The following is a 24,824-nucleotide window of genomic DNA, read 5'->3' on the forward strand; positions in this document are numbered from 1 at the left end:
TTGGTCCCCCATGCTGAACATAATCTCAAACTAAAGTAGAACCACCTGCCTGCTCCTGGCCCAAATCCCTCCAAATCTTTCATAATCGCATACTTATCTAAATGTCTTTTAAACATTGTAATTGTGCCCATACCCACCATTTTCTCAGGAAGTTCATTCCACACATGAACCACCCACTGTGCAAAGTATTTGCCTCTTATGTTTTTTAAAAATCTCTCTCCTCTCACCTTAAAGATGTGTCTCCTGGTCTTGAAATCCCCCATCCTATGGAAAAGACAGCTACCATCTATGCCCCTCATTATTTTACAAACTTATATAAGGTCACCCCTCAACTTCTATGTTCCAGTGAAAAAAGACCTAGCCTTTTTTTATAACTCAAATCTTCCATACCCAGCGACATCCTGGTAAATCTCTTCTGAACCCTCTCCAGCTTAGTAATATCCTTCCTATAACAAGGGGGCCAGAACTGGACACAGTATTCCAGAAGAGGCCTCACCAATGTCCTGTATAATCTCAACATCCTTTTAAACTCCACCTGGCATCATCTTACCAATCATTTAACTGGTCTACATAAATATTGTGGTCTTGTACTTTACTCTGTCACCTAGCTTTGTAACATTAACAACATTGAAGGACTAAGTATAGGTATCCATCGAAGTCATTGATACAGATTTGTAAGTAACCGAGGCTCCAGTACTTTACTAGTTATACCTGCCATTTAAAAATAACCAATTTATTCCTAACTTCTGATTTTGTCCTCTGGCCCTGCCAATATATTACCTACAGTCCCATAAGCCCTAATTGTCATCAATAGTGTATTATTAAATGCCTTCTGAAATTCCAATGACACAACAAGAAGGCGGAGAGGGGCTCTTGTGGTCCGATGGTAGTGTCCCTACTTTTTGAACCAGGAGGCATAGGTTCAGGTCCCAGAGGTGTGTCATAACAAACTAGAAAAGGTTGATTTGAAAATCACAGGTTTCCACTTATCTACCCTGCTAATGACAACCTCAAACAAGCACTCCTGGTAGGCATGTCCATCATGATATTCCTTTATTAAAGTTGTGTTGACGATTTTCAAAGTGCCCTCATTAGCATTTGTTTAATAACAGATTAAAGCATGTCGTCAATTTCCAGGGAAAGGCAGACTGTCCTGTTTCTTCTCCCTTTCCTTCTTTCTTAAAAGGTAGGGTTATACTCTCTGCCTTTCAATCAACAAGGAGCATTCTGGAATCCAAATCATAACTATTTCTGCAACGAACCTTTAAAACCTCTAATATAATGGGCTGTTGTGGTGCAGTGTGTAGCATCCTTGCCTCTGAGCCAGAAGGTTTGGTTTCAAAGGGAAGATAGTGAAAATGTCGTAATGGCACTAGACTCTTATTTCAGAATCCCAGACTACTGTTCAAGGAACATGGGTTCAAATGACAATTGTTGAAATCTGCATTTCTGTTCTTTCTCCCAAAGTGGATAATTTCTTCAAATTTCTAGAATTGAAACAAAACTAGTGATTATGAAATCACTGTTGATTGTTGTAGAAACCTAATAGGTTCACTCATTTTCTTTAGAGAAGTAAATCTGCCATCTTTATCTGGTCTGGCCTACATTTGGCTTCAGACCAATAACATAGTTGATTCATAACTGCCCTGTGGACAATTGCTAGTCCAGCCAAGAACAACCATACCCCAGGAATGAATATCTAAGTAAATGTCTCACTCCAGGACTTGATAATTGGAGGAGTTGTAGCATAGCCACAAAGATGGATTATCAACTTGTAAATCCTTCCAACATATGCCAATTAGTAAGTGTACAGGTATTTCTACTCAGTCACAAAATAAAAAGAAACCAGAGCCTTACCTCGACCATGACTGTCTGTTGCTCTGGGCATACAGTATACTTATTTGCTGTTCTGCAACTCAACTTGGGAAGTCACCTGGTTGGGTAACGAATCTGGATCAGATTTTGCCAGTCTCATAGGATTCAACCCTCTTTGCCCTACGTGCTGGTCCTGTGTTGAGAGTGTGGTGCTGTGTTAGAGGTCATGGTCCTGTGTTGAGAGTGTGGTGCTGAAAAAGCACAGCACGTCAGGCAACATCTGAGAAGCAGGAGAATCGACATTTTGGGCATGAGCTCTTCATCAGGAATGAGGCTTGTGGGCCTCATCATGCATTCTTATGAAGAGCTTATGCCCAAACTATCGATTCTCCTGCTTCTCAGATGTTGCCTGACCTGTTGTGCTTTTCTAGCACCACACTCTCAACTCTGATCTCCAGCATCTGCAGTCCTCACTTTCTCGTCCATCATGGTCCGATGAGTGGAAGCAACTTTTGAGCAGACTATAAGAAAATGTACACTGCCAGGTCTTTTGAGGACTTGTCAGCTTTTCTATTAATTTCTTCAGGACATTGGAGGGATATGGGCCGGCTGCTGGCAGGTGGGACTAGATTTGGTTGGGATATCTGGTCGACATGGATGGGTTGGACCAAAGGGTCTGTTTCCATACTGTACGTCTCTATGACTCTTTATTCTTTACCAAAATTAATTACTTTAGATTTCCGTTCGAATCTTGGGTCATCCCAATTTCTTGTGGGTTAGTTGTGCTTCACCTGTGAACGGAGTCACCAAATGTTTTATTGTGCCTGTGGTTTCTTTATTCCCCACTATAATTGCTCCTGTATTTACATTTTTAAATCTTCCTATTTACTTATAAAAGCTCTTACAATCTGTTTTTATATTTCTTAGCCATGTACATTCATATTGTAATTACTCCCTCATTTTCAACTTCTTGGTTAGATTAGATCAGATTAGGTTATATTACATTACAGTGTGGAAACAGGCACTTCGGCCCAACAAGTCCACACCGACCCGCCGAAACGCAACCCATCCATTCCCCTACATTTACCCCTTACCTAACACTACGGGTAATTTAGCATGGCCAGTTCACCTGACCTGAACATCTTTGGACTGTGGGAGGAAACCGGAGCAAACCCACGCAGACACGGGGAGAACGTGCAAATTCCACACAGTCAGCCGCCTGAGGCGGGAATTGAACCTGGGTCTCTGGCGCTGTGAGGCAGCAGTGCTAACCACTGTGACACTGTGCTGCCCACGGTGTAGAGTCATAGAGCACAGAAACAGACCCTTTAGTCCAACTCCTCCGCACTGACCAGACATCCCAACCTGACCCAGTCCCATTTGCCAATATTTGACCCAAATCCTTCTAAACCCTTCCTATTCATGTACCAATCTAGATGTTTTTTAAATGTTGTGACTGCTCCATCCTCCACCACTTCCTCTGGCAGTTCATACTATATATGCATCACCTTCTGTGTGAAAAAGTTACCCCTCAGGTCCTTTTTAAATCTTTCCCCTTTCACCTTACACCTGTACCGTCTAGATTTGGACTTCTCCATACTTGGAAAAAGACCTTGTCTCTTTATCTTATTCATGTCTTTCAGGGAGAGCTTGCCAACTGCACATGTAATTGGCTTGATGGTAGGAGACAGAGGGTGGTGGTGGAGGAGGATTGTTTTTCAGACTGGAGGCCTGTGACAAGCAGTGTTCCACAGGGATCGGTGCTGAGTCCACTTTTGTTTGTCATTTATATGAACAATTTGGATGAGATATTAAGATGCGTGGTTAGTAAGTTTGCGAATGACACAAAATTGGTGGTATAGTCGACAGTGAAGAAGGTTTTCTAAGATTACAAAGGAATCTTGATCAATTGTGCCATGACTAAGGAGTGACAGATGGAGTTTAATTTTGATAAAAGGTGAGGTATTTCATTTTGGTAAAACAAACGAGAGCAGGACTTGTACAGTTAGCAAAGGTCTTTTCCATGGGGTGGGTGATTTCAAAACTAGAGGGCAAATTCATAAGGTGAAAGGAGAAAGATCTAACGAGGGACCCTGAGGGGCAATGTTTTCACATAGAGGATGGTTTGTGTGTGGAATGAACTATCACAGGAAGTGGTAGATGCAGGTACAGTTACAACATTTAAAAGGCATTTGGATAGGCACATGAATAGGAAAGATTTAGAGAGGTATGGGCTAAGCGCAGGCAAGTGGAACTATTTTAGTTTGGGAAACTTGGTCGGTATGGATGAGTTGGACTGAAGGGTCTGTTTCCGTGCTATATGACTCTATGATTCTAGAAACGTGTTTCAGTGGAAAAAGGTTCCTAGCCAGAGGACGCAAATCAGGCTGTAATGACTGCCACCCGGTGGCTCTGACATCCATCATTATGAAGTGCTTTGAGAGCACAGTAATGGCACACATCACCTCCAGCCTCCCAGATCACCTTGATCACTGCAAATCACCTATCGTCACAATAGGCAGATGTCACCTCCCTGGCCTTACACTCATTCCTGGAATATCTGGATAAAAAGGACATCTGCATCAGACTCCTATTTATTGACTTTAGCTCTACCTTCAACACCACAATTCCAATCAAACTCATCTTCAAACCCCAAGACTCTGCTTTTCCCCTCTATGACTGGATCCTCGATTTCCAACCCAGAGATCGCAGTCAGTAAGAATAGGCGGCCACACCTACTTCACAATAATCCTCAACACCAGTGCCCTGCAAGGTGGTGAACACAGCTCCTTATTATACTCCTTTTACACTCACGACTGTCTGGACAAATTCAGCTCTAACTCCATTTACAAATGTTCAGATGGCACCATCATTGTGGGTTGGATATCGAACAATGAGGAACATATCCCAGTTATACTCTCTCCCACCCTCTTCCATTGTGCAGAAGATACAAAACTTTGAAAGCATACCAACAGATTCAAAACAGCTTCTTCCCCACTGTTACCAGACTTATGAATGGACCGCTCATATATTCATCTTTCTCTGTACCTTCTCTATAGCAGTAAACACTATATTTTTCACTCTGTTCTATTACCCTAACGTAGTTATGTAATGTGTGATTTGTCTGGATGCACGCAAAACAATACTTTTCACTGTATGTCAGTACATGTGACAATAATAAATCAAATTTCTATGAATTGGCAAAAGAAGCATAGTGGAGATTATCATGTTTTTAATGCTGATAGTTATAAGGATATGTAATATTATTGCACTGTCTGAAATGGTATTGCAAGTTGATTCAGTAGAAACTTTCTAAAGGGAGTTAGATAAATGATAAAAAGAGAGACAATTTTCATGGCTGTGAGAAACGGGCAAGGGAGAGCAACTAACTGGATAGCTGTTTCACCAGGCTGGCACAAGTTGAATTGGCCAAATGGCCTCCTGCTTTGCTGTAATTACTCCCATGAATCTAGCTCAGAGTGAAATGAATTGAGCATCTCTTTATTTTTGTCTGTTGGCTGTGCCAATCTGATGTGAAATGCATTTGGTTGGTCTCAGATCCAGGGCTAGTTGCCATGGGTCTCGATGTTCAGCTGCTGATTGGTGATCATGCTCAGAAGATGTTAGAGTGGGCAAGCGTTTCAGCTGGAGCTGTGGGGGAAGACTTTCGAATTTTGCTACAGGGCACAGAAGTCTCTCTCAGCGCCTCATTCCATACTGTACCTGATGTTCAGGGTACTTCATATAGAGACTGAGCACTGACAATACAATACAATTTCCAACTGCTATCACCCTCACCCTGAGTGGAAAAGTTCACCAACTGAACATGACACAATCCACTTCTCTTTTCTTGACCCGTGAATTCTGATGGCATTGCTGGGATGTGTTGTCTTCAAGGAATCACAGAGGTCGGCCGCTGCTACGGGCTGAATTTATTGTAGTCATCGATCAGGGGAGGATGATTCAGCATCGACTGGGGATGCTAATTCAGCTCTGTCAAATGGTCAGGCTCAGTAACCTTGCCATGCTAACGCTCCCCCAGTGTTATCAGCATTCCACCTTTTAAGCAAAAAAAAATCATTTTAAGCAATCAACCAGCTTGAATGGAGCAAAACAGAAAATTGCTTTATCCTTAAGTCATGATTTTGTGTAATTGTTTATTATTCAAGAGTAATCCTGATGGTAAGGCGCGCTGTATGTTTGTCTGTTTCTATCGCACTCTCTATATTTCTCTCCTCTTCCCACCCCTCCCCACTGCTTTTCCACTCTGACTTTCTTTCTATTGTTTTAAGTGCTGAGATAAAATAGCATGGTGCAGCCAAATTAGCATTCGGACAGAGAAAACTCCAATTTCCTTGCTCAGCTCTGTCTCACCTCTGGAAGAGCTATATTGATAATCAGCTGAATGGCGGAGGACTGGACATAGATTGGGTTCAAGATTTCGTAGTCAACGAGTACGGGATGTTCGTTCTTATTTGCTGGAGGGCATTCCTTGAAGTTGCTTGGGGATGGACTGCAGGATATTTACCGTATGTAGGTTTGAATGTGACCTGCCCCTTTAAGACCACTGCTGAAGCGCACAGTGTGGTAACCCAAGTAATGTAAGTAATTTCTTGTAAAATTGCACTCCCCAGGAGGAATGACCTGACATAGTTTTAACCATTGTCTCATGATTGGAATGTGATGAATGCAGAGTGATAGAAACACAGGACTCTTTCAAAATCTAGATTTTGGCATAAGGGCTGCTAATGGTTTCCCATTGGGTAAAAACAATGACTGCAGATGCTGAAAATCAAATACTGGATTAGTGGTGCTGGAAGAGCACAGCAGTTCAGGCAGCATCCAACGAGCAGCGAAATCAACGTTTCGGGCAAAAGCCCTTCCCCTGGTGCCAAGGCAACTCAATCGACTGGTGCTAGTGTGTCGTCTTCATTAAAAGCTTGGAAAGGGCAATTCTCGATGCTTTTACTCTTAGATGTGCAGAATCAGAAGATTTTGAGATGTATGCAAAATAAAAAGATCAGGGATTTAAACATTGGAACCCATGGCACATTTGAACAGCCTGATTTTATTACTGGTCCAGATTATTAACTGAATTGCTAAGAGCTTATTGTGACTTTGAATATCATTCTTTTCCAGGCTTAGTTCCAGGCCTCTTGAACCTGGGAAACACCTGCTTTATGAACTCGCTGGTCCAGGGGCTGGCTGCTTGTCCATCCTTCATTCGCTGGCTTGATGATTTTACCAGGCATTACAACCTGGACAGCCCCCAGGAGGAGCGGTGTCCATATCTGTCTGTCACACTTCTCCGATTATTGCGAGGTGAGATACTAAAGAGGGATCAAGGTTCTGTCGGGTTAATCTGCAGATTATTGTCTTTAATATAATCGGGGTAGGAAAGGCCAACAGAAATGCCCATTGCAAATCCCCCTTTAACGTTGTCACAGCGCTGTGCTGTTTATCATTCATTTGTTGCTAATGAGTACCACTGGCTAAGCCAGCACATGTTGATCCCTAATTGTCCTTCAGATAGTAAGCTGCCTTCTGGAACCACTGTAGTCCATGAAGTTTAGATGCGTCCACAGAACTGTTAGAAAGGAAATTTTAGGATTTTGACCCAGTGACAGTGAAAGAGCAGCAGTACAGTTCCAATTCAGGAGGGTATGAGAATCGAAGAGTAACTTGCAGACAGTGGTGTTTCCACGCTTCATAACTTTCTGGATGAGAGACTAATGCTCAAAATACATGGGAGCAGCAGATGTATGCACCACACTGAAATTTCCAAAACACCTGGGAAATTAAATCACAGGGACTGACCTGACAGAGAAAATTCACCAGCACCATCACCATAAGTAGTTGCCGAGGAGTTGCTTTCCCATTCACAGGCTAGGTACAGGTGCAGGGTGAAGAGAGGGGAGCTGCAAGGAGGGTGGAGTGGGAGACTACAACAGAGAGAGAGAACAGTATTAAACCTGGCAACAGATCTCTGAAACCTGTCAGCTAACTAGGCAGCAAGAAACCTTGAAATCACGGGTAACAGATTCCTTGCAAATGCTTCGAGAGTCTCTAGTTTAAGGGTGCAAATGTCCAGGAGCTACAATATGAGATAAAAATGTAGTGAACACTCTTTTAATGAATGCCATCATTTGTTAAATGTAAATTTGAGATTAAGATCTGAGATGCCGTAAAAACAATAGTGTCAACCTGTTTAAAATAATCCAACTTTGTATATGTGTGATGGAAATACATTTGCTGTGACTTTACCTTCTGTGGAAGATGTGTTTAGGTGTGAGATGAGCTTTTTGTGTAGAAGTGTACATCATTATTTTGAAAAAAGTCTTTGTTGCTAATTTTTGCCTATTGTATTGTGTCAATTTAGATAGCGTGTCTCAAAAATTAATGCTTTCCTTCTGTGCTATAGCTTTAAATTTAATGATGGATCAGTGATTATTGAGGAGAATGACAAAATCTTCTAATTTTGTTTCTGTCCAAATACAGTACTGCAAACCTCAAAACAAATACAAAAGATACTGTTACTATATGACTGAATCACCGAACAAATACAGTCATAGAGATGTACAGCATGGAACCAGACCCTTCGGTCCAACCTGTCCATGCCGACCAGATATCCCAACCCAATCTAGTCCCATCTGTCAGCACCCAGCCCATATCCCTCCAAACCCTTCCTATTCATATACCCATCCAAATGCCTCTTAAATGTTGCAATTGTACCAGCCTCCACCGCAGCTCATTCCATACACGTACCACCCTCTGTGTGAAAAGGTTGCCCCTTAGGTCTCTTTTATATCTTTCCCCTCTCACTCTAAACCTATGCCCTCTAGTTCTGGCCTCCCCAACCCCAGGGAAAAGACTTTATCTATTTACCCTATCCATGCCCCTCATATTTTTGTAAACCTCTATAATGTCACCCCTCAGCCTCCGACGCTCCAGGGAAAACAGTCCCAGCCTGTTCAGCCTCTCCCTATAGCTCAAATCCTCTACCCCTGGCAATATCCTTGTAAATCTTTTCTGAGCCCTTTCAAGTTTCACAACATCTTTCCGATAGGAAGGAGACCAGAATTGCATGCAATATTCCAACAGTGGCCTAACCAATGTCCTGTACAGCTGCAACATGACCTCCCAACTCCTGTACTCAATACTCTGACCGATAAAAGAAAGCATACCAAACATTATCTTCACGATCCTAACTACCTGCGACTCCACTTTCAAGGAGCTATGAACCTGCACTCCAAGGTCTCTTTGTTCAGCAACACTCCCTAGGACCCTACCATTAAGTGTATAAATCCTGCTAAGATTTGCTTTCCCAAAATGCAGCATCTCGCATTTATCTGAATTAAACTCCATCTGCCACTTTTCAGCCCATTGGCTCATCTGGTCCAGATTCTGTTGTAATCTGAGGTAACCCTCTTCGCTGTCCACGACACCTCTAATTTTGGTGTCATCTGCAAACTTACTAACTGTATCTCTTATGCTCGCATCCAAATCATTTATGTAAATGACAAAAAGTAGAGGACCCAGCACCGATCCATGTGGCACTCTACTGGTCACAGGCCACCAGTCTGAAAAACAACCCTCCATCACCACTCTCTGTCTTCTACCTTTGAGCCAATTCTGTATCCAAATGGCTAGTTCTTCCTGTATTCCGTGAGATCTACCCTTGCAAATCAGTCTCCCATGGGGAACCTTGTCGAACGCTTTACTGAAGTCCATATAGATCACACCTACTGCTCTGCCCTCATCAATCCTCTTTGTTACTTCCCCAAAAAACTCAATCAAGTTTGTGAGACACGATTTCCCACGCACAAAGCCATGTTGACTGTCCCTAATCAGTCCTTGCCTTTCCAAATACATGTACATCCTGTCCCTCAGGATTCCCTCCAACAACTTGCCCACCACTGAGGTCAGGCTCACTGGTCTATAGTTCCCTGGCTTGTCCTTACCACCCTTCTTCAACAGTGGCACCACGTTAGCCAACCTCCAGTCTTCTGTCACCTCACCTGTGACTAACGATGATATAAGTATCTCAGCAAGAGGCCCAGCAATCACTTCCCTAGCTTCCCACAGAGTTCTCGGGTACACCTGATCAGGTCCTGGGGATTTATCCACCTTTGTGTTTCAAGACATCCAACATTTCCTCCTCTGTAATGTGGACATTTTGCAAGGTGTCGCCATCTATTTCCCCAACAGTCTATATCTTCCATGTCCTTTTCCACAGTAAATACTGATGCAAAATACTCGTTTAGTATCTCCCCCATTTTCTGTGGCTGTACACAAAGGCTGACTTGCTGATCTTTGAGGTGCCCTATTCTCTCCCTCGTTACACTTTTGTCCTTAATGTATTTGTAAAAACCCTTTGGATTCTCCTTAATTGTATTTGTCAAAGCTATCTCATGTCCCCGTTTTGCCCTCCTGATTTCCCTCTTAAGTATACTCCTAGTGCCTTTATACTTTTCTAAGGATTCACTCAATCTATCCTGTCTATATCTGACATATGCTTCCTTCTTTTTCTTAACCAAACCCTCAAGTTCTTTAGTCATCCAGCATTCCCTATACCTACCAGCCTTTCCTTTCACCCTGACAGGAATATACTCTCTCTGGATTCTTGTTATCTCATTCCTGTAGGCTTCCCATTTTCCAGCCGTCCCTTTACCTGTGAACATCTGCCCCCAATCAGCTTTCGAAAGTTCTTGCCTAATACCTTTGGCCTTTCTCCAATTTAGAACTTCAACTTTTAGATCTGGTTTCTCCTTTTCCATCAGTATTTTAAATCGAATAGAATTACAGTTGTTGGCCCCAAGGTGCTCCCCCACTGACACCTCAGTCACCTGCCCTGCCTTATTTCCCAAGAGTAGGTCAAGTTTTGCAGCTTCTCTAGTAGGTACATCCACATACTGAATCAGAAAATTTTCTTGTACACACTTAACAAATTCCTCTCCATCTAAACCCTTAACACTGTGGCAGTCCCAGTCTATGTTCGGAAAGTTAAAATCCACTACCATAACCATCCTATTATTCTTCCAGATAGCTGAGATCTCCTTACAAGTTTAATGATTTAATAAGAATGTAAAAACTACCCTTGAAAATCAAAACAGTAACCCTCAAGAAAATCTCAAGAAAGAGCCCTCATAAAAGAAAATATTTTGTGTCCAATGGTAGGCGTTTCAAGTTTGGGTGGCACTTTTGTAGAAACCTTTGCTGCAGTGCATCTTATTGGTGGCACATGTTGCTGTCATTGGGCATCAGTGGTGAATGGGATGCTATTTATGCACCACCTATTCAACCATGGCTGAGCTTTGTTTTACCCACTGTCTTATTCAGTCTCTCAAAGTTCTTCCATTATCGCCTTGAGAGTTATTGAACTACTAATCATTTCCAACCAATGACTGACCATACCTCAGTTTGTTTTGTTCAGATTTTGATCTTAAATGAGTTGGCAGCCTCCTTGTGTATTTCGAGCATTGTATTTCAGCTGTCCATTATTTCACATTTTTACAAAAAGAAATCCTTGAAACTGTTTCTGCAGTTAATTTTCTTCATGTGTGTTTCCCCTGCACTTGGCAAGATTGGACCCTGAGGGGACTTACTGAGAGAACTCATGGGCATTGGCATGTAAAGTAGTGGGTGCAGATTCAATACTAACTTTCAAAAGGGAATTGCTTAGGTACTTTAAAAGGGAAACATTTGCAAGGCCATAGCAACAGAATGAGTGAGTGGGACTAATTGGACAGCTCTCTCAAAGAGGCAGAGGTACAATGGGTTGAATGGCTGCCTTCTTTTTGTGTGATTCTTTGGCCATTGATTTTTGTCTACCCATTCTGTGCCAGCTCCTGCTTGGGTACAGTCCAGTGTGAGCTAACACCTCTTATGGTATCTCTGCCAGATGGGTATCCTAAAGACGTAAATGTAGCACTTATGTTCACCTGTATCTCCCCCATTTTCTGGTCTGGTAGCAGCACACGGGTCATTGGGGAACAATCAAATGCAAAAGCTGTAACTTATTTTCCTTTTACTCTGAAAATCAATAATACTGAGGCAAATTACAGTGTTGTCAACCTGATGATGGTGAATCCACTCAGCATTTGTGTTCCCTGTAATTATTCCTGCCGCTGTGCAGAATCTGAGGTCCACATGTGAAAGTGGCTTCTGTGAAAGGGAATCTGTGCATCAGTGTGCGCGGGCGCTGATCAGTGTGCATGGATGCTCAAAGCAGATGTTCAGAGGCAACAACAACAGAAATTGCTGGAAGAACTCAGCAGTTCTTTCTTCAGAACTTTAGAAGGAGCATTGCTCAACCACAAACCAGGGATCAAATAATGAATAGCTTTTGTAAGAGACCTTTATCTACCTGCAACAAATAGATGTATGGAATTAATTTGCCAACAGTTCAAAATGTAGATGTTCAAGAATTCAATAGTATAATTTCTAGAATTTCCTTGCCAATTTTTTGTCATTGTTTGTGAAGAATGTTGATTACTGTAGATATATGTACCACATTGTCTGAAATATGCCATGGGATGTCCTGAGGTTGCTAATGATGCTATTTAAATGCAACTCTCATATCCTTTCGACTGCAATGTTTTGTTTCCAGCGAGCTGTGTTTAAGATGCAGAATTGAGTTGTCTTGATTGCTGGGTGAACTGTGGGGCAGAGAAGTGAGATGGTTTGGGGGGGGGGGGGGGGGGGGGGGCAGGCTGGAGCAGGGGAGTGGTCTTGATCACATGTTGTGAGTTTTCATTTCTCCTTTCCGGCTACTAGTGTTATCCAATGGGGAAGAGACCGCAGAAGATGTGGTGGATGCAGGAAGTCTCCTGGAAGTCTTGAGGATGTACAAGTGGCAGATGTCTTCATTTGAAGAACAGGTAAAAACTTGGATATCAATAAGCCCGTGGTAGACCAGTGTAATCACAATTAAGGAACAAGACTGCTGTCTGAATGTACACAGTTGCACTCAGAAGGGATCTTACATGGGTTGATACTGTTCAGTCAAGCTGTAGAGACAGTGATGGGATATTGAGTGAGCATCCCTCAATAAGTCAAGAGGAGAGATCCTGATAAAGAACGGTCAGTGCTGTACCAGGCCACGTGAATGTTTCTACGCTGTAATTTTTGAGGTTTTCTATATTGTCATTAATAGCAACACCAAGAATCATTTATCTCCAGAAAGGTAATGGCTCTCCATTTCATTGTGGTACTGCCACTGAGAGCTGCTGGCACAATAAGCTGCATTTCTGTATTGTCTTCACATGCATTTACTTTTGAGTAATAGTCGGGCAAAATGAAAAATTTGTAAATTCCTGCTGCAGTCCTTGCTAAGTAATTTCTTCTTGTCTAGGAGTTTGGTCTTTACTGCCACGTCACATGCTTTTTCTGCCCTCTTTCCCTGCCGGTCATATTGCCTTGTGTTTACAGGATGCTCATGAGTTGTTCCATGTTCTCACCGCGGCTTTGGAAGACGAACGAGATCGCCAGCCTCGAGTTGCACATTTATTTGACGTTCAGTCTTTGGAGGTAAAACGGCTTTACGTTGGAATCATGTTCTAGTCATTGTAAACTCTGCACCACCACCTCCAGGCCAACTAGGAATGTGTAATAAATGTGCAAAGCCCACATCCTATCAGTGAATCTAAAAGAAGTGACTACAGGACATATGGCATGTGAGGCCTTATGCTGAGAAACAGCTAGACCACCTTTTGTTGGGTCCGGACCTGAAATGGCCTTTTGAAAAAGAGACTGTACAAACACTGGGTATTCCAATAGTGGTAGTTGCCTATTTCACCATTTTCCACAGGAAGTATTTGGAAACAATTAGCAACAAACACAGAATGCTGGAGAAACTCAGCTGGTCTGGCAGCATCTGTGCAGAGAAGTAGAGTTACCATTTTGAATCCAGTACGACTCCTCTTCAGAACTAGGATAACTTGCATTTTACGTGGCATCTTTTAAATCAGGGCCAGTTCAAACAGAAGCTGCTGAGGCAAAGAGGAGGTTATTTTTTTCTATAACGAGCCTTGCGTTGATAATGTGTGTTAAAACCTGTTGAACGGATTTTGAAACATTGAGGCTTCAATGAGGTTTCCCATTCATTAACTTGAGATAGTTCCCATTCAATATGAGACTTGCAGAAGCTGGTTAGCACAGTGTCGAGAGGGGAGGGATTGGGGATGGGGTGGGAAGAGCTATCTGATTTCACGAGAAGGTGGAAGTTGGAAGAACAACCTCCCATTTACTACAAAAACAGAACAATAAAAGGAAAAGAGCTTGAAGTTAGAAATCCAACCTGAGCTGGGAGTGACAAAAACAGAAATTGCTAGAAAAGCTCAGCAGGTCTGGCAGCATCTGTGGAGAAAAATCAGAGTTAGTGTTTCGGGTCCAGTGACCCTTCCTTAGAACTCTAGAGATGAGAGTGAGCCTAAGTGAAGGAAAACCACACGCTTGACTGTAATTGGAATCTGATGAAAAGTTAACTTTGGTCACTTCTGTGGAATATTACAATCTGTTTTCATATATTCCTGAGGTAATATTTTTATGATTATAACTCCCTATGTTCTTTTGCAGTCTGTAAAGAAGTATCTTAACACTAATTCTCAACAAATAACCCAAAGCACTTTACAAGCTAACGAAGAAGCTGTAAGGGCAAGTGACACCAAGATCGGTTAAAGTGGTGGGTTATAAAGAACATCTTAAAGAAGGGCTGAGAGGGAATTTCAGAACTTAGGCCCTACTCCCTGCGTCACCACTGACAGTGATGGGGAAAGGAAGTGGGGAATGGACAGGAAGCCAGACTTGTAATAATGTAGAGCTGATGGAGATTTGCAGAGCTGGAGGAGATTATGGAACTAAGGAGAGGTATTGATAGACTGGGAACCAGTGAATGGGACTTAGTGTGAGTCTGATTATGGGCAGCTGAGTTCAGTCTGACTGAAACACATATGACAGATGTGAGGACACGTAAAAGATACAATATCCAGTTCTTTGAGGTCACTGTAATGAGACATCACCAACATTCCTTTTGGCTCATACTATGAATTATATAGATAGTCAACAATATGACTGTTGACCCAAATGCAAGATGTGCATGTCCCAAATACACATGACCCAAGATAATGTCAGATTAGATCTTGTTCACAAAACATCCCTCGCTCACCCTTCTACAACCAAATCCACCTTCTAATCATAAGAAGGCCTGCAGCGCCAGATCATTTCAAACCTTTGAAAAGCATTTTTTTTTTTCTTATCTGGTCCATCACTGAAATCAGTAAATTCCTTCTTGGTTTTTAGAAGAAAAGTATATGTTACGTCTTCAATCAATCTGTATCTCTGGTTTTGTAGACTCCACCAGAATCTGAGGAAAAACAGCTGAGCTGCAGGAGCCGAGGTAAGAAGCTTTATTCCAAAAGTAACCTTACTAACATATGTCTTGATCCACTCTACGTTAGTAAGTCCATCTGGGTAGTGGGGTACTGAATAACAGCAACTTGACCGGAGAGATTTAAGCTCTCATTTTCCTAGTACCGGCAGGATTGGGTCCTGATTTGAAGGAGTACAGCATGATAAGGCCTTGGCACTGACCAACACTGAAAAACATTTCCCTGCATTCAATCTTTAAAGAATGTTGCTTATACATTTAGTTTAAAAGTCACCTTTAACTTAAGAAAAATGCCCCAAAGCATCTCACAGGAGTGTTATCAAACATGTGACACTACATCAGACAAAATAATATTGGGACGTGTGACTAAAAGCTTGGCCTGAAGAGGTAGGTGTTGAAGGAGATGAGAGAGTTGGAGAGATACAGAGAGAAAACTCCAGAGCTCAGGACTCACACAGATGAATGCACAGCCACTGATGGTGGAGCAAAGACGATCTAGGAAGAGTTGTGCACATCCATGCCTTTCTTCATATTGTTCCGTCTGGACTTTGTTTGGTGCTGATGAGCAGACTTGCCATTTTTTTTTTGCCAGTGTTAACCTCACAAGTGTTCGGATGAGGAGAAACACTATTAGAACTACGAACTTGCTAACTGTGTGCCTCATCCCCACATACACAACAGTACACCTTGCCCTGACCAATGTGACATATTTATATTTCTGACTCTGAGTAAAATTTTGAAATTCTGAGCAATTGTGGATCCATATTCAAGGAAGTGGTCAAAACTCCAAACCAAGAGACTATTGCTAGGCTATGGTATAAGTATTCTGGATTAGTGGTGCTGGAAGATCACAGCAGTTTAGGCATCAGGATGAAGGGCTTTTGCCTGAAACGTTGATTTTACTGCTCCTCGGATGCTGCCTTGAACTGCTGTGCTCTTCCAGCACCACTAATCCAGAATCTGGTTTCCAGCATCTGCAGTCATTGTTTTTACCCTATGGTATAAGTATTGTCCACCCTCAATGTTAGAATGTGCCTCATTTTCAATCAGGGAGATCATTAGATAATAATCATTAATGATTTCTCTGAATATTGTATTCTTCCTTTGCAAACTGGTCCTGGAGAATTGAGGTCAGATGTAGTGCTAGGCGTGATAATAGACAATAGACAATAGATGCAGGAGTAGGCCATTCTGCCCTTCAAGCCTGCACCGCCATTCAATATGATCATGGCTGATCATTCCTAATCAGTATCCTGTTCCAGCCTTATCTCCATACCCCTTGACTCCACTATCTTTAAGAGCTCTATCCAATTCTTTCTTAAATGAATCCAGAGACTGGGCCTCCACTGCCCTCTGGGGCAGAGCATTCCACACAGCCACCACTCTCTGGGTGAAGTAGTTTCTCCTCATCTCTGTCCTAAATGGTCTACCCCGTATTTTTAAGTTGTGTCGGCATTCCCCCATCAACGGAAATATGTTCCCTCCTGCCAGAGTGTCCAGTCCTTTCATAATCCTATACGTTTCAATCAGATCCCCTCTCAGTCTTCTAAACTCAAGGGTATACAAGCCCAGTCGCTTCAGTCTTTCCGTGTAAGGCAATCCTGCCATTCCAGGAATTGACCTCGTGAACCTACGCTGCACTCCCTCAATAGCCAGAATGTCTTTCCTCAAATTTGGAGACCAGAACTGTACACAGTACTCCAGGTGTGGTCTCACCAGGGCCCTGTACAGCTGCAGAAGCACCTCTTTGCTTCTATACTCAATCCCTCTTGTTATGAAGGCCAGCATGCTATTAGCCTTCTTCACGACCTGCTGTACCTGCATGCTTGCCTTCATTGACTGGTGGACAAGAACACCCAGATCTCTCTGAACAGCCCCTTTACCTAATTTGATACCATTGAGGTAGTAATCTGCCTTCCTGTTCTTGCCACCAAAGTGGATAACCAGACATTTATCCACATTAAACTGCATCTGCCATGCATCTGCCCACTCACCTAACTTGTCCAGATCACCCTGTAATCCCCTAACATCCTCATCACATTTCACCCTACCACCTAGCTTTGTGTCATCAGCAAATTTGCTAATGTTATTGCTGATACCATCTTCTATATCATTTACATATATTGTAAAAAGCTGCGGTCCCAGCACGGATCCCTGCGGTACCCCACTGGTCACTGCCTGCCATTCCGAAATGGAGCCGTTAATCACTACCCTTTGTTTCCTATTAGCCAACCAATTCTCTATCCAATCTCGTACTTTGCCCCCAATCCCGTGCGCCCTAATTTTACTCACTAACCTCTTGTGTGGGACTTTATCAAAAGCTTTCTGAAAGTCCAGGTACACTACATCCACTGGATCTCCCTCATCCATCTTCCAAGTTATATCCTCAAAAAATTCAAGAAGATTAGTCAAGCATGATTTCCCCTTCATAAATCCATGCTGACTCTGTCCTATCCTGTTACTATTATCCAGATGTGCCGTAATTTCATCCTTTATAATAGACTCCAGCATCTTTCCCACCACTGAGGTCAGACTAACTGGTCTATAATTTCCTGCTTTCTCCCACCCACCCTTCTTAAAAAGTGGCACAACATTAGCCGCCCTCCAATCCTCAGGAACTGACCCCGATTCTATTGAACTCTGGAAAATAATCACCAGCGCATCCACGATTTCCCGAGCCACCTCCTTCAGTACCCTGGGATGCAGGCCATCAGGTCCCGGAGACTTATCAACCTTCAGACCTAACAGTCTCTCCAACTTGGCAAGTGCAGAGTTCAAAGTAGAGCAGACTTTCTTGTCTCTTAGCTCAGAGATCAGACAGGGTAGTGCAGTTACCCAGAAGTTCATCTTGAGCATGTTTTCTGCACAATGTCACAAATCTTACCTTAATCAAACTAATTGGAGCGAACGTGAACTCAATCCAGTGACTAAACAAGCACATCTCAATAATTACCTATTGTTATTCATTTACTGCAGCTTTAAACTTTCCAGTTCATAATTCTAGCTGGCTTTGAGATTGTTTTGTGTCTTTTTTACAGCAGCCATTAAAACTGATTTAAATTAAGTCATGCGTTTGCAATGGACAAACTAATTCATCAATGGTTAATTCACCTACCTATTTCTCATTTCAGGGCCTTTGCTGCCACCACCAAGTCCCTGGAGATCTCAGCACCCTTTCCATGGCCGACTGACCAGTAATATGGTGTGCAAACGGTGTGAGCAACAGGTGAGTTTACACAAAGAAAGGTATCACTTTACCTAGTACTGACTGTGCTTACATCTACCAGAATAATAACTAGGGTCTAAGGGTTTAGATTAGATTAGATTAGATTAGATTACTTACAGTGTGGAAACAGGCCCTTCGGCCCAACAAGTCCACACCGCCCCGCCGAAGCGTAACCCACCCATACCCCTACATCTACATTTACCCCTTACCTAACACTATGGGCAATTTAGCATGGCCAATTCACCTGGCCTGCACATCTTTGGACTGTGGGAGGAAACCGGAGCACCCGGAGGAAACCCACGCAGACACGGGGAGAACGTGCAAACTCCACACAGTCAGTCGCCTGAGGCGGTTTATTTTATGAGGAGGAGCTGGACAACTAGGGTTATATTCTCTGGAATTTAGATGGTTAAGATGTGATTTGAAAAAAATTTTCAAGATATTAATAGCAACATGTAAGTTAGATAGAAGTAACTTAGCCGGGTAGTACAGAGATGGTAAGCTCTGTCTAAGATTTAGGGCCAGGGCTTTCACAAGTGAAATTCTAAAGCGTTTCAACAAGTGAGCAAACACAGTTTGGAAGTCTACAAAAAGCAATTGATGCAAGGGCAGTTTTAGATTTTAAAATGGAGATTAAGATCAATGAATTTCAAAAATCTGTCGAAGAATATGGAATGAAGGCAAACTTGGGCATCAGCCGTGATTTCATCGAAAGGCAGGATAGACTCAAGGTGCCAAATGGCCTGCTGCTATTTCTGTGTAAACACATAAATGCCCAGATACACACACATGTATGCACACACTTACATACACACACACGTGTATACACACACACAGACACTTGCGCATATAAACAGATATATATACATACACAAACATGTAGATATACACACATATGCACATACACACACAAACAGTGAGATATATACACATACATATGTTTTTGAGTTTTTCATTTGCCCATTTTACTGTCCAAATGAAGTTCCCAACATGAATTTAATTCCTTTTCCCATTGTAAACATCAGATGTTCAAACTGTAGATGATGACATCTAAACACGCGCGAGCTTCCAAGTGTCAGTGCTATACATTGTAAGTCTGTACTTGTTCTTCAGCCTGAACAATCGATTTCAACCCTTCCACTGCTTGTTGACCAATTCTCACCAGCTCTGGTGGATTAACTCACATTTAAAAATCCTTGTGCATGATAATGAATGCAAAGAACAGAATTGTGGATGATTGACTTGTTCCCTATTGCAATTGATAGTGCCCCTATCAGAGTAGAATTATCCCAGGAACAGGCCATTCAGGTCAGCTGGTCTTCAGCCAGTGTTCATGCTCCGTCAGAGTCTCCTCCCACCTCTCCACATCACCAAAACTTTCCGTTCATTTTACCTTCCAGTTTAATTAACTTCCCTTTTCTATGCAGCAATGGTAGTCCCTCATTCATCTTTTGTGGTAGAGTATTCCACATTTTAAGCATACTGGTTAAAGACCATTTCCCTGAATTCTTTAAGGGACTTAACAGTGACCTTTTACAGTCTCTAAACTGGAGTGATGCCTCTTAATTTTAAACTCCCCTGCAAGTAGATGCATCTTCCCTACCTCTACCTTGTCAAGTATCATCATAATTTGTACAAACTTTGTAAATCTAAAAGAACAGCCTGTACAAATGTTCCTGCCTTGTACAGAAGACCAGGATATTTGCTATCTGTTTTTGAAAGCAATAATACTGAGCTGTGATTCAGTCTGGACCTCCTGTAATGCAAATTCAGATGCAAGGTGGTCTTTGCTTCATTTTGTTTACTTGCCCCAGTTTCTCTGGGATTGGCTGTGCTGACGGTGAGCTCTAAATTCAGCCAAAGACATTTGGAACAAAATGGGTTTGTTAAGATTGCAAATAAAGAGTGGGGGCCATGGGGGAAGGGGGATGGACCACTATCACCCTCCCTTTCCTGTCTGGCTAGAGTATATTATTTGAACCAATAGCATCAGGAGAATGCACTGCAAGAATTCAAAACATTATCACTGCCTTTGCATTTTCTTATCAGAGTCCCGTGAGATACGACACATTTGACAGTCTCTCTCTCAGCATTCCAACAGTCACATGGGTATGTACTGTCTGCATTTTATTTTGTGCTGATTACACTATTATTTTTACATATAAAATATTATGCTTCCAAGTGATATAGATCTGTATAAAAGCAAATTACTGCAGATGCTGGAATCTGAAACCAAAAGAGAAAATGCTGGAAAATCTCAGCAGGTCTGGCAGCATCTGTAAGGAGAGAAGAGAGCTGACATTTCGAGTCTAACTGACCCTTTGTCAAAGCTTGACAGCTGAGATTTTCCAACATTTTCTCTTTTGGATATAGAACTGTAACCCACTTCAGAGATTTGAGAATAAAACTCTTGGCTGACTGTCTCATGCGGTACTGTCCTATTGAGTGGGGGTGTTCCTCAGATGAAATATGTCTTCTCAGGTGGACAACAAAGGTCACTTGCCATTTTTCTTTTATGAGGAGCAGAGGGAGATTTCCCTAGTGTTCTGGCCTGTATGTGTCCTGCAGCCTGAAAAACAGATTGTCCAATTACTATTAAATTTTTATGGGGATTTGCTGAGTGCAGGTGACAGTCACCGCAGTTCAAGTTCTTTGCTATCTGTAAAGTGCTTTGAGACCTTCTAAGGTGGGGAAATGCAGTCTATAATTGTAATTTTTTTTCCTCTTAATGAATGATATTGTAATAAATTGTATTTTAAAGCAAATAACTCCTTTCCAGTTTAGACCTAGAGAGCACTCATGAGTTGGTTCCACAGTGAGAACTAGAGTTGGACAGTTCAGTTGGATGCCTGGCTGTGGAGTAGAGACAATGAAATAGGTAGTCTGAGACAAGTTTGAGGGGATCAGTGAAGTGAGAGCAGAAGCAGCAGAGCTAGGACAGGGGTGCTGGCAGAGATAGAGTGCTACAAAGCTTTGAAGGGTACTAAAGAAAGCAATAATGTAGCAGCGAAAAGGACCAATGATGAGCAAAACGATGGGATTTAGTCAAAATAATTGCTTTGTTAAAAAAAAATTGGGAAATTAAATGTAAAGTTTCACCTGTGGAAGATGTGTTTGGATTCTGTCATTACAATGTTTCGTACATTTCAGCACAGACTGCATTTCCAAAAGCCCTGACCTGGTTGTAAATGGCCTGAGATCCTGAAAGGTTAAGTCTTTATTTATGTCATACTACATCCTAGAGGCTGCGTGTGTGTACCGCATTGTGACAGGAATCTGATTACGGATTTCCCATTATCAAGTATTAATTATGTAGTTTTCCCATTGGAGTTGCTTCTATAGGCAGTTTCATTTGTAAATGTTGACAGTGCTAATTCAAAAGGAGTTAACAACATTTAGATTTACACTCTGTGAGGATGTGCACATGTCTTGTCAACTAAATAAACTCCTGCAATACACTTCTCATTGGATATATTGTCATAGTTTGAATGGGTTTAGGGTGGCTGCGATAGAGGAAGCAGAATAAGCTATTTACTTAAATAAAAGCAAAATACTGTGGATTCTGGAGATCTAAAATACATTGGGGAGGTGATGGCCTACTGGTATTATCCCTTAATTATTCATTCAGAGACCATGGTACTGTTCTGGAGACGTGGTAGATGGTGGATTCTGAATTCAATAAAGATCTGAAATTAAGAGTCTAATGATGATGATGGAGCCATTGTCAATTGTTGAAAAAACTCATCTGGTTCACTAATGTTATTTAGGGAAGGAAACTGCTGTCCTTCCCTAGTCTGGCCTACATGTGACTCTAGACCCACAACAATGTGGTTGATAATCAACTCCTTCTGGGCAATTAAGGGATAGGCAATAAATACTGGACTGGTCAGTGATGCCTACATCCCGTGAATGAATAAAAACAAAACAAGTGCTGGAGAAACTCAGTGCATCTGGCAGCATTTGTGAAGAGAGAATCAGTGTTAATATTTCAAATTTACTGGGTTTTCATCAGAAATGGTTTCAAAACTGCCAGACCTGCTGAGTTTCTCCAGCATTTTGTTTTTATTTAAGCTAATTACTTGCTCAGTTCACTGAAGCTTGAAAGTTAATTGACTATTTGTTATCCCATACATTTCTGGCATGATTATCATGGGCTTATGGTTATTATATTAATGTAAAGATTGTGGGAATCAACTCTGGTTTAAAATGACCTGTTTTATACTCCTCCAGGGCAGACCTGTTACCCTAGACCTCTGCTTGCAACACTTCATCTCTTCAGAGTATATCAAAGATGTGGTGTGTGAGAACTGTACCAAGGTGAGCAGTCCTTCCATCATTCATTCCAATAAACATTGGTGACATTTCTTGCACAGAAGCAGAATCCTACACACCATGATCTTAAAGTAAGAGCTGCTTCAAATATATGACAAGGAAGTGAGACCAAAGTGAACATAAGCCTCTAGAAGGACACAGCTGGGAAAATAATAACGGGAAACTAGGAAATGGCAAAGGAGCTGAATAAATACTTTGCATCACTCTTCACTGAAGAAGACACTAATAATATTCCAAAAATACGAAATTAAGGGGTAAAAGTAGGGAGGAAGTCAATATAATAACTATCACTAGAGGAAAAAGTACTAGAGAAACTAAGGGGTTAACGACTGATGAGTCCCCTGTTCCTGATGGGTTGCGGACCTGGACTTTAAAGGAAGTCACTACAGAAATAGTGGATGTGCCAGTAGCAATCTTCCAAACATTCTTAAATTGTGGAAAAATCCAAGATGGTTGGAAAACTGCCAATGTTATTCAAAAAGGAAGCTGAAAACCAAGAAGTATAGGCCAGTTAGCTTACCATCTGTCATTGAGAAAAACATTAGGATCTATTATAAAAGATATAATAGTAGATTATTTAGAAGTACTTCGTATGATCAAGCAGAGTCAGCGTACTGTGTGAAGGGCAAATGATACCAACAAATTTAGAAGATAACAAGCAGGATAGGCAAGGGGGCATCTGTTAGGATTTGCAAAAGACATTTCTTAAGGCACTGCCTGTATCTTAATAAGATAAAAGCATTTTGTGTTGGGGCTGGCATATTACGTTGGGTAGAGGATTGGCTAACTAAAAGAAGATAGTGAGTTCAGACAAAGGGGGCATATCCTGTAGCTAGTGGAGTGCACAGCGATCGGTGCTGGGGCTACCTTTATTTGCAATATATGTATTTATGCCATTGATGACGCAAGTGAATGTACTATAGTCGAATTTGCAGATAACACAAAAATAATTAGGTAGTCAAGTGGTGAAGGTGGTACAAAGAATCTACTGAAGGAGATAGACAGGTTCAGTGATTGGGCAAAGATTTGGTGGATGGCATATAACGGCAGAAGGGTTGAGTTGGTAAAGTTTCTGAAGTGGTTAGAAACTTGCAGGTCATTAGAACTAAGAAAGTTTAGGTGTTTAGATTTACATAAGTTCATATGGGTAGATTTGGAAACGATTCAACAAATTGTCTCCACAGTTCACGGCAAAGATACTGTCAGGAGTCACTTAAATAGAAACATAACTAGTAAAGGCTAAGAAGAAGAGTTGATGTATGGTTGTAATTTCTCTGGACTTGAGTCTCTATATTGGATAGTGTCTGAAATGGGTTACAAGGTATTTTGCTGTGTGTTTTAGATCTAACTTAACCGCCTTTGATATTTGGATAGCTCTGCTGTTTTCTTTTTGTGTAATGTAATTCTGTTCAGTTATTAAAGTAAACTGCAGCCTGGTGACTGTTTCAGTAACTAACTACCACGTTAACTAACTAAACAAAAAATTACATAGGATCTGTTGAGTCAGATTCACTTCTGGAATCTGACATTTTCAGTGTTACCATTGCCTCGGATCATCGTAATTGTGAACCTTGAATAACCCAGGATGTACGAGGGGAACCAAACACTGGCTGGAGATGGAGAAGTAAGAATGCAAGAAGTTGTCCACAGCAACTGGCTTCAATGTGCATGCTTGGACAGAGTTGCCATCAGCTAGCTTTTTAATTTTTTTTGTACTCTCTGATGACGATTTCCACTCTTTCTGTAAATCCAGGCAGGAGAAACACTGAATGGGCAAACTGTAGAAAATCAAAGGACAACTTTCATCAAGCAGCTGAAAATTGGAAAGGTGAGCTTTACAACAATGGCAGGATCTGCTTCGTGGGAGTGGAGGAGGAGTAGGGCAGCTGATGGTTATGCCACTGTCAGTCTTTAAAGGGTTACTTTATAGGAATTCAAAAAAGAGGAGACATTGTGACACCAGAAACACCAAGCAGATCAGGCAGTAACTGTCCCTGGATGATGATGATAGGGTCAATGTTTCAGGTCTCTAATGCTTCATCAAATGTGGTTCTGATGAGGAAT

At 41.8% G+C, this 24,824-nt stretch overlaps 1 protein-coding gene across 2 annotated transcripts in view; it reads left to right on the top strand.

Annotated features, from left to right (window-relative positions):
• The window catches only part of LOC140488106 (ubiquitin carboxyl-terminal hydrolase 30-like), a 36,652-nt gene that overhangs the window by 3,568 nt on the left and 8,260 nt on the right, over positions 1-24,824 (top strand). For both annotated transcript variants that reach the window (XM_072587870.1, XM_072587869.1), the window contains exons 3-10: positions 6,955-7,137; positions 12,592-12,695; positions 13,246-13,344; positions 15,166-15,211; positions 18,334-18,428; positions 20,478-20,537; positions 22,659-22,745; positions 24,514-24,588. In XM_072587870.1, coding sequence (XP_072443971.1) covers positions 6,955-7,137; positions 12,592-12,695; positions 13,246-13,344; positions 15,166-15,211; positions 18,334-18,428; positions 20,478-20,537; positions 22,659-22,745; positions 24,514-24,588 — 749 coding nt within the window. The remainder of the gene's footprint in view (positions 1-6,954; positions 7,138-12,591; positions 12,696-13,245; positions 13,345-15,165; positions 15,212-18,333; positions 18,429-20,477; positions 20,538-22,658; positions 22,746-24,513; positions 24,589-24,824) is intronic.

Source organism: Chiloscyllium punctatum, chromosome 17 (assembly GCF_047496795.1).
Source record: "Chiloscyllium punctatum isolate Juve2018m chromosome 17, sChiPun1.3, whole genome shotgun sequence".
NCBI lineage: Eukaryota > Metazoa > Chordata > Chondrichthyes > Orectolobiformes > Hemiscylliidae > Chiloscyllium > Chiloscyllium punctatum.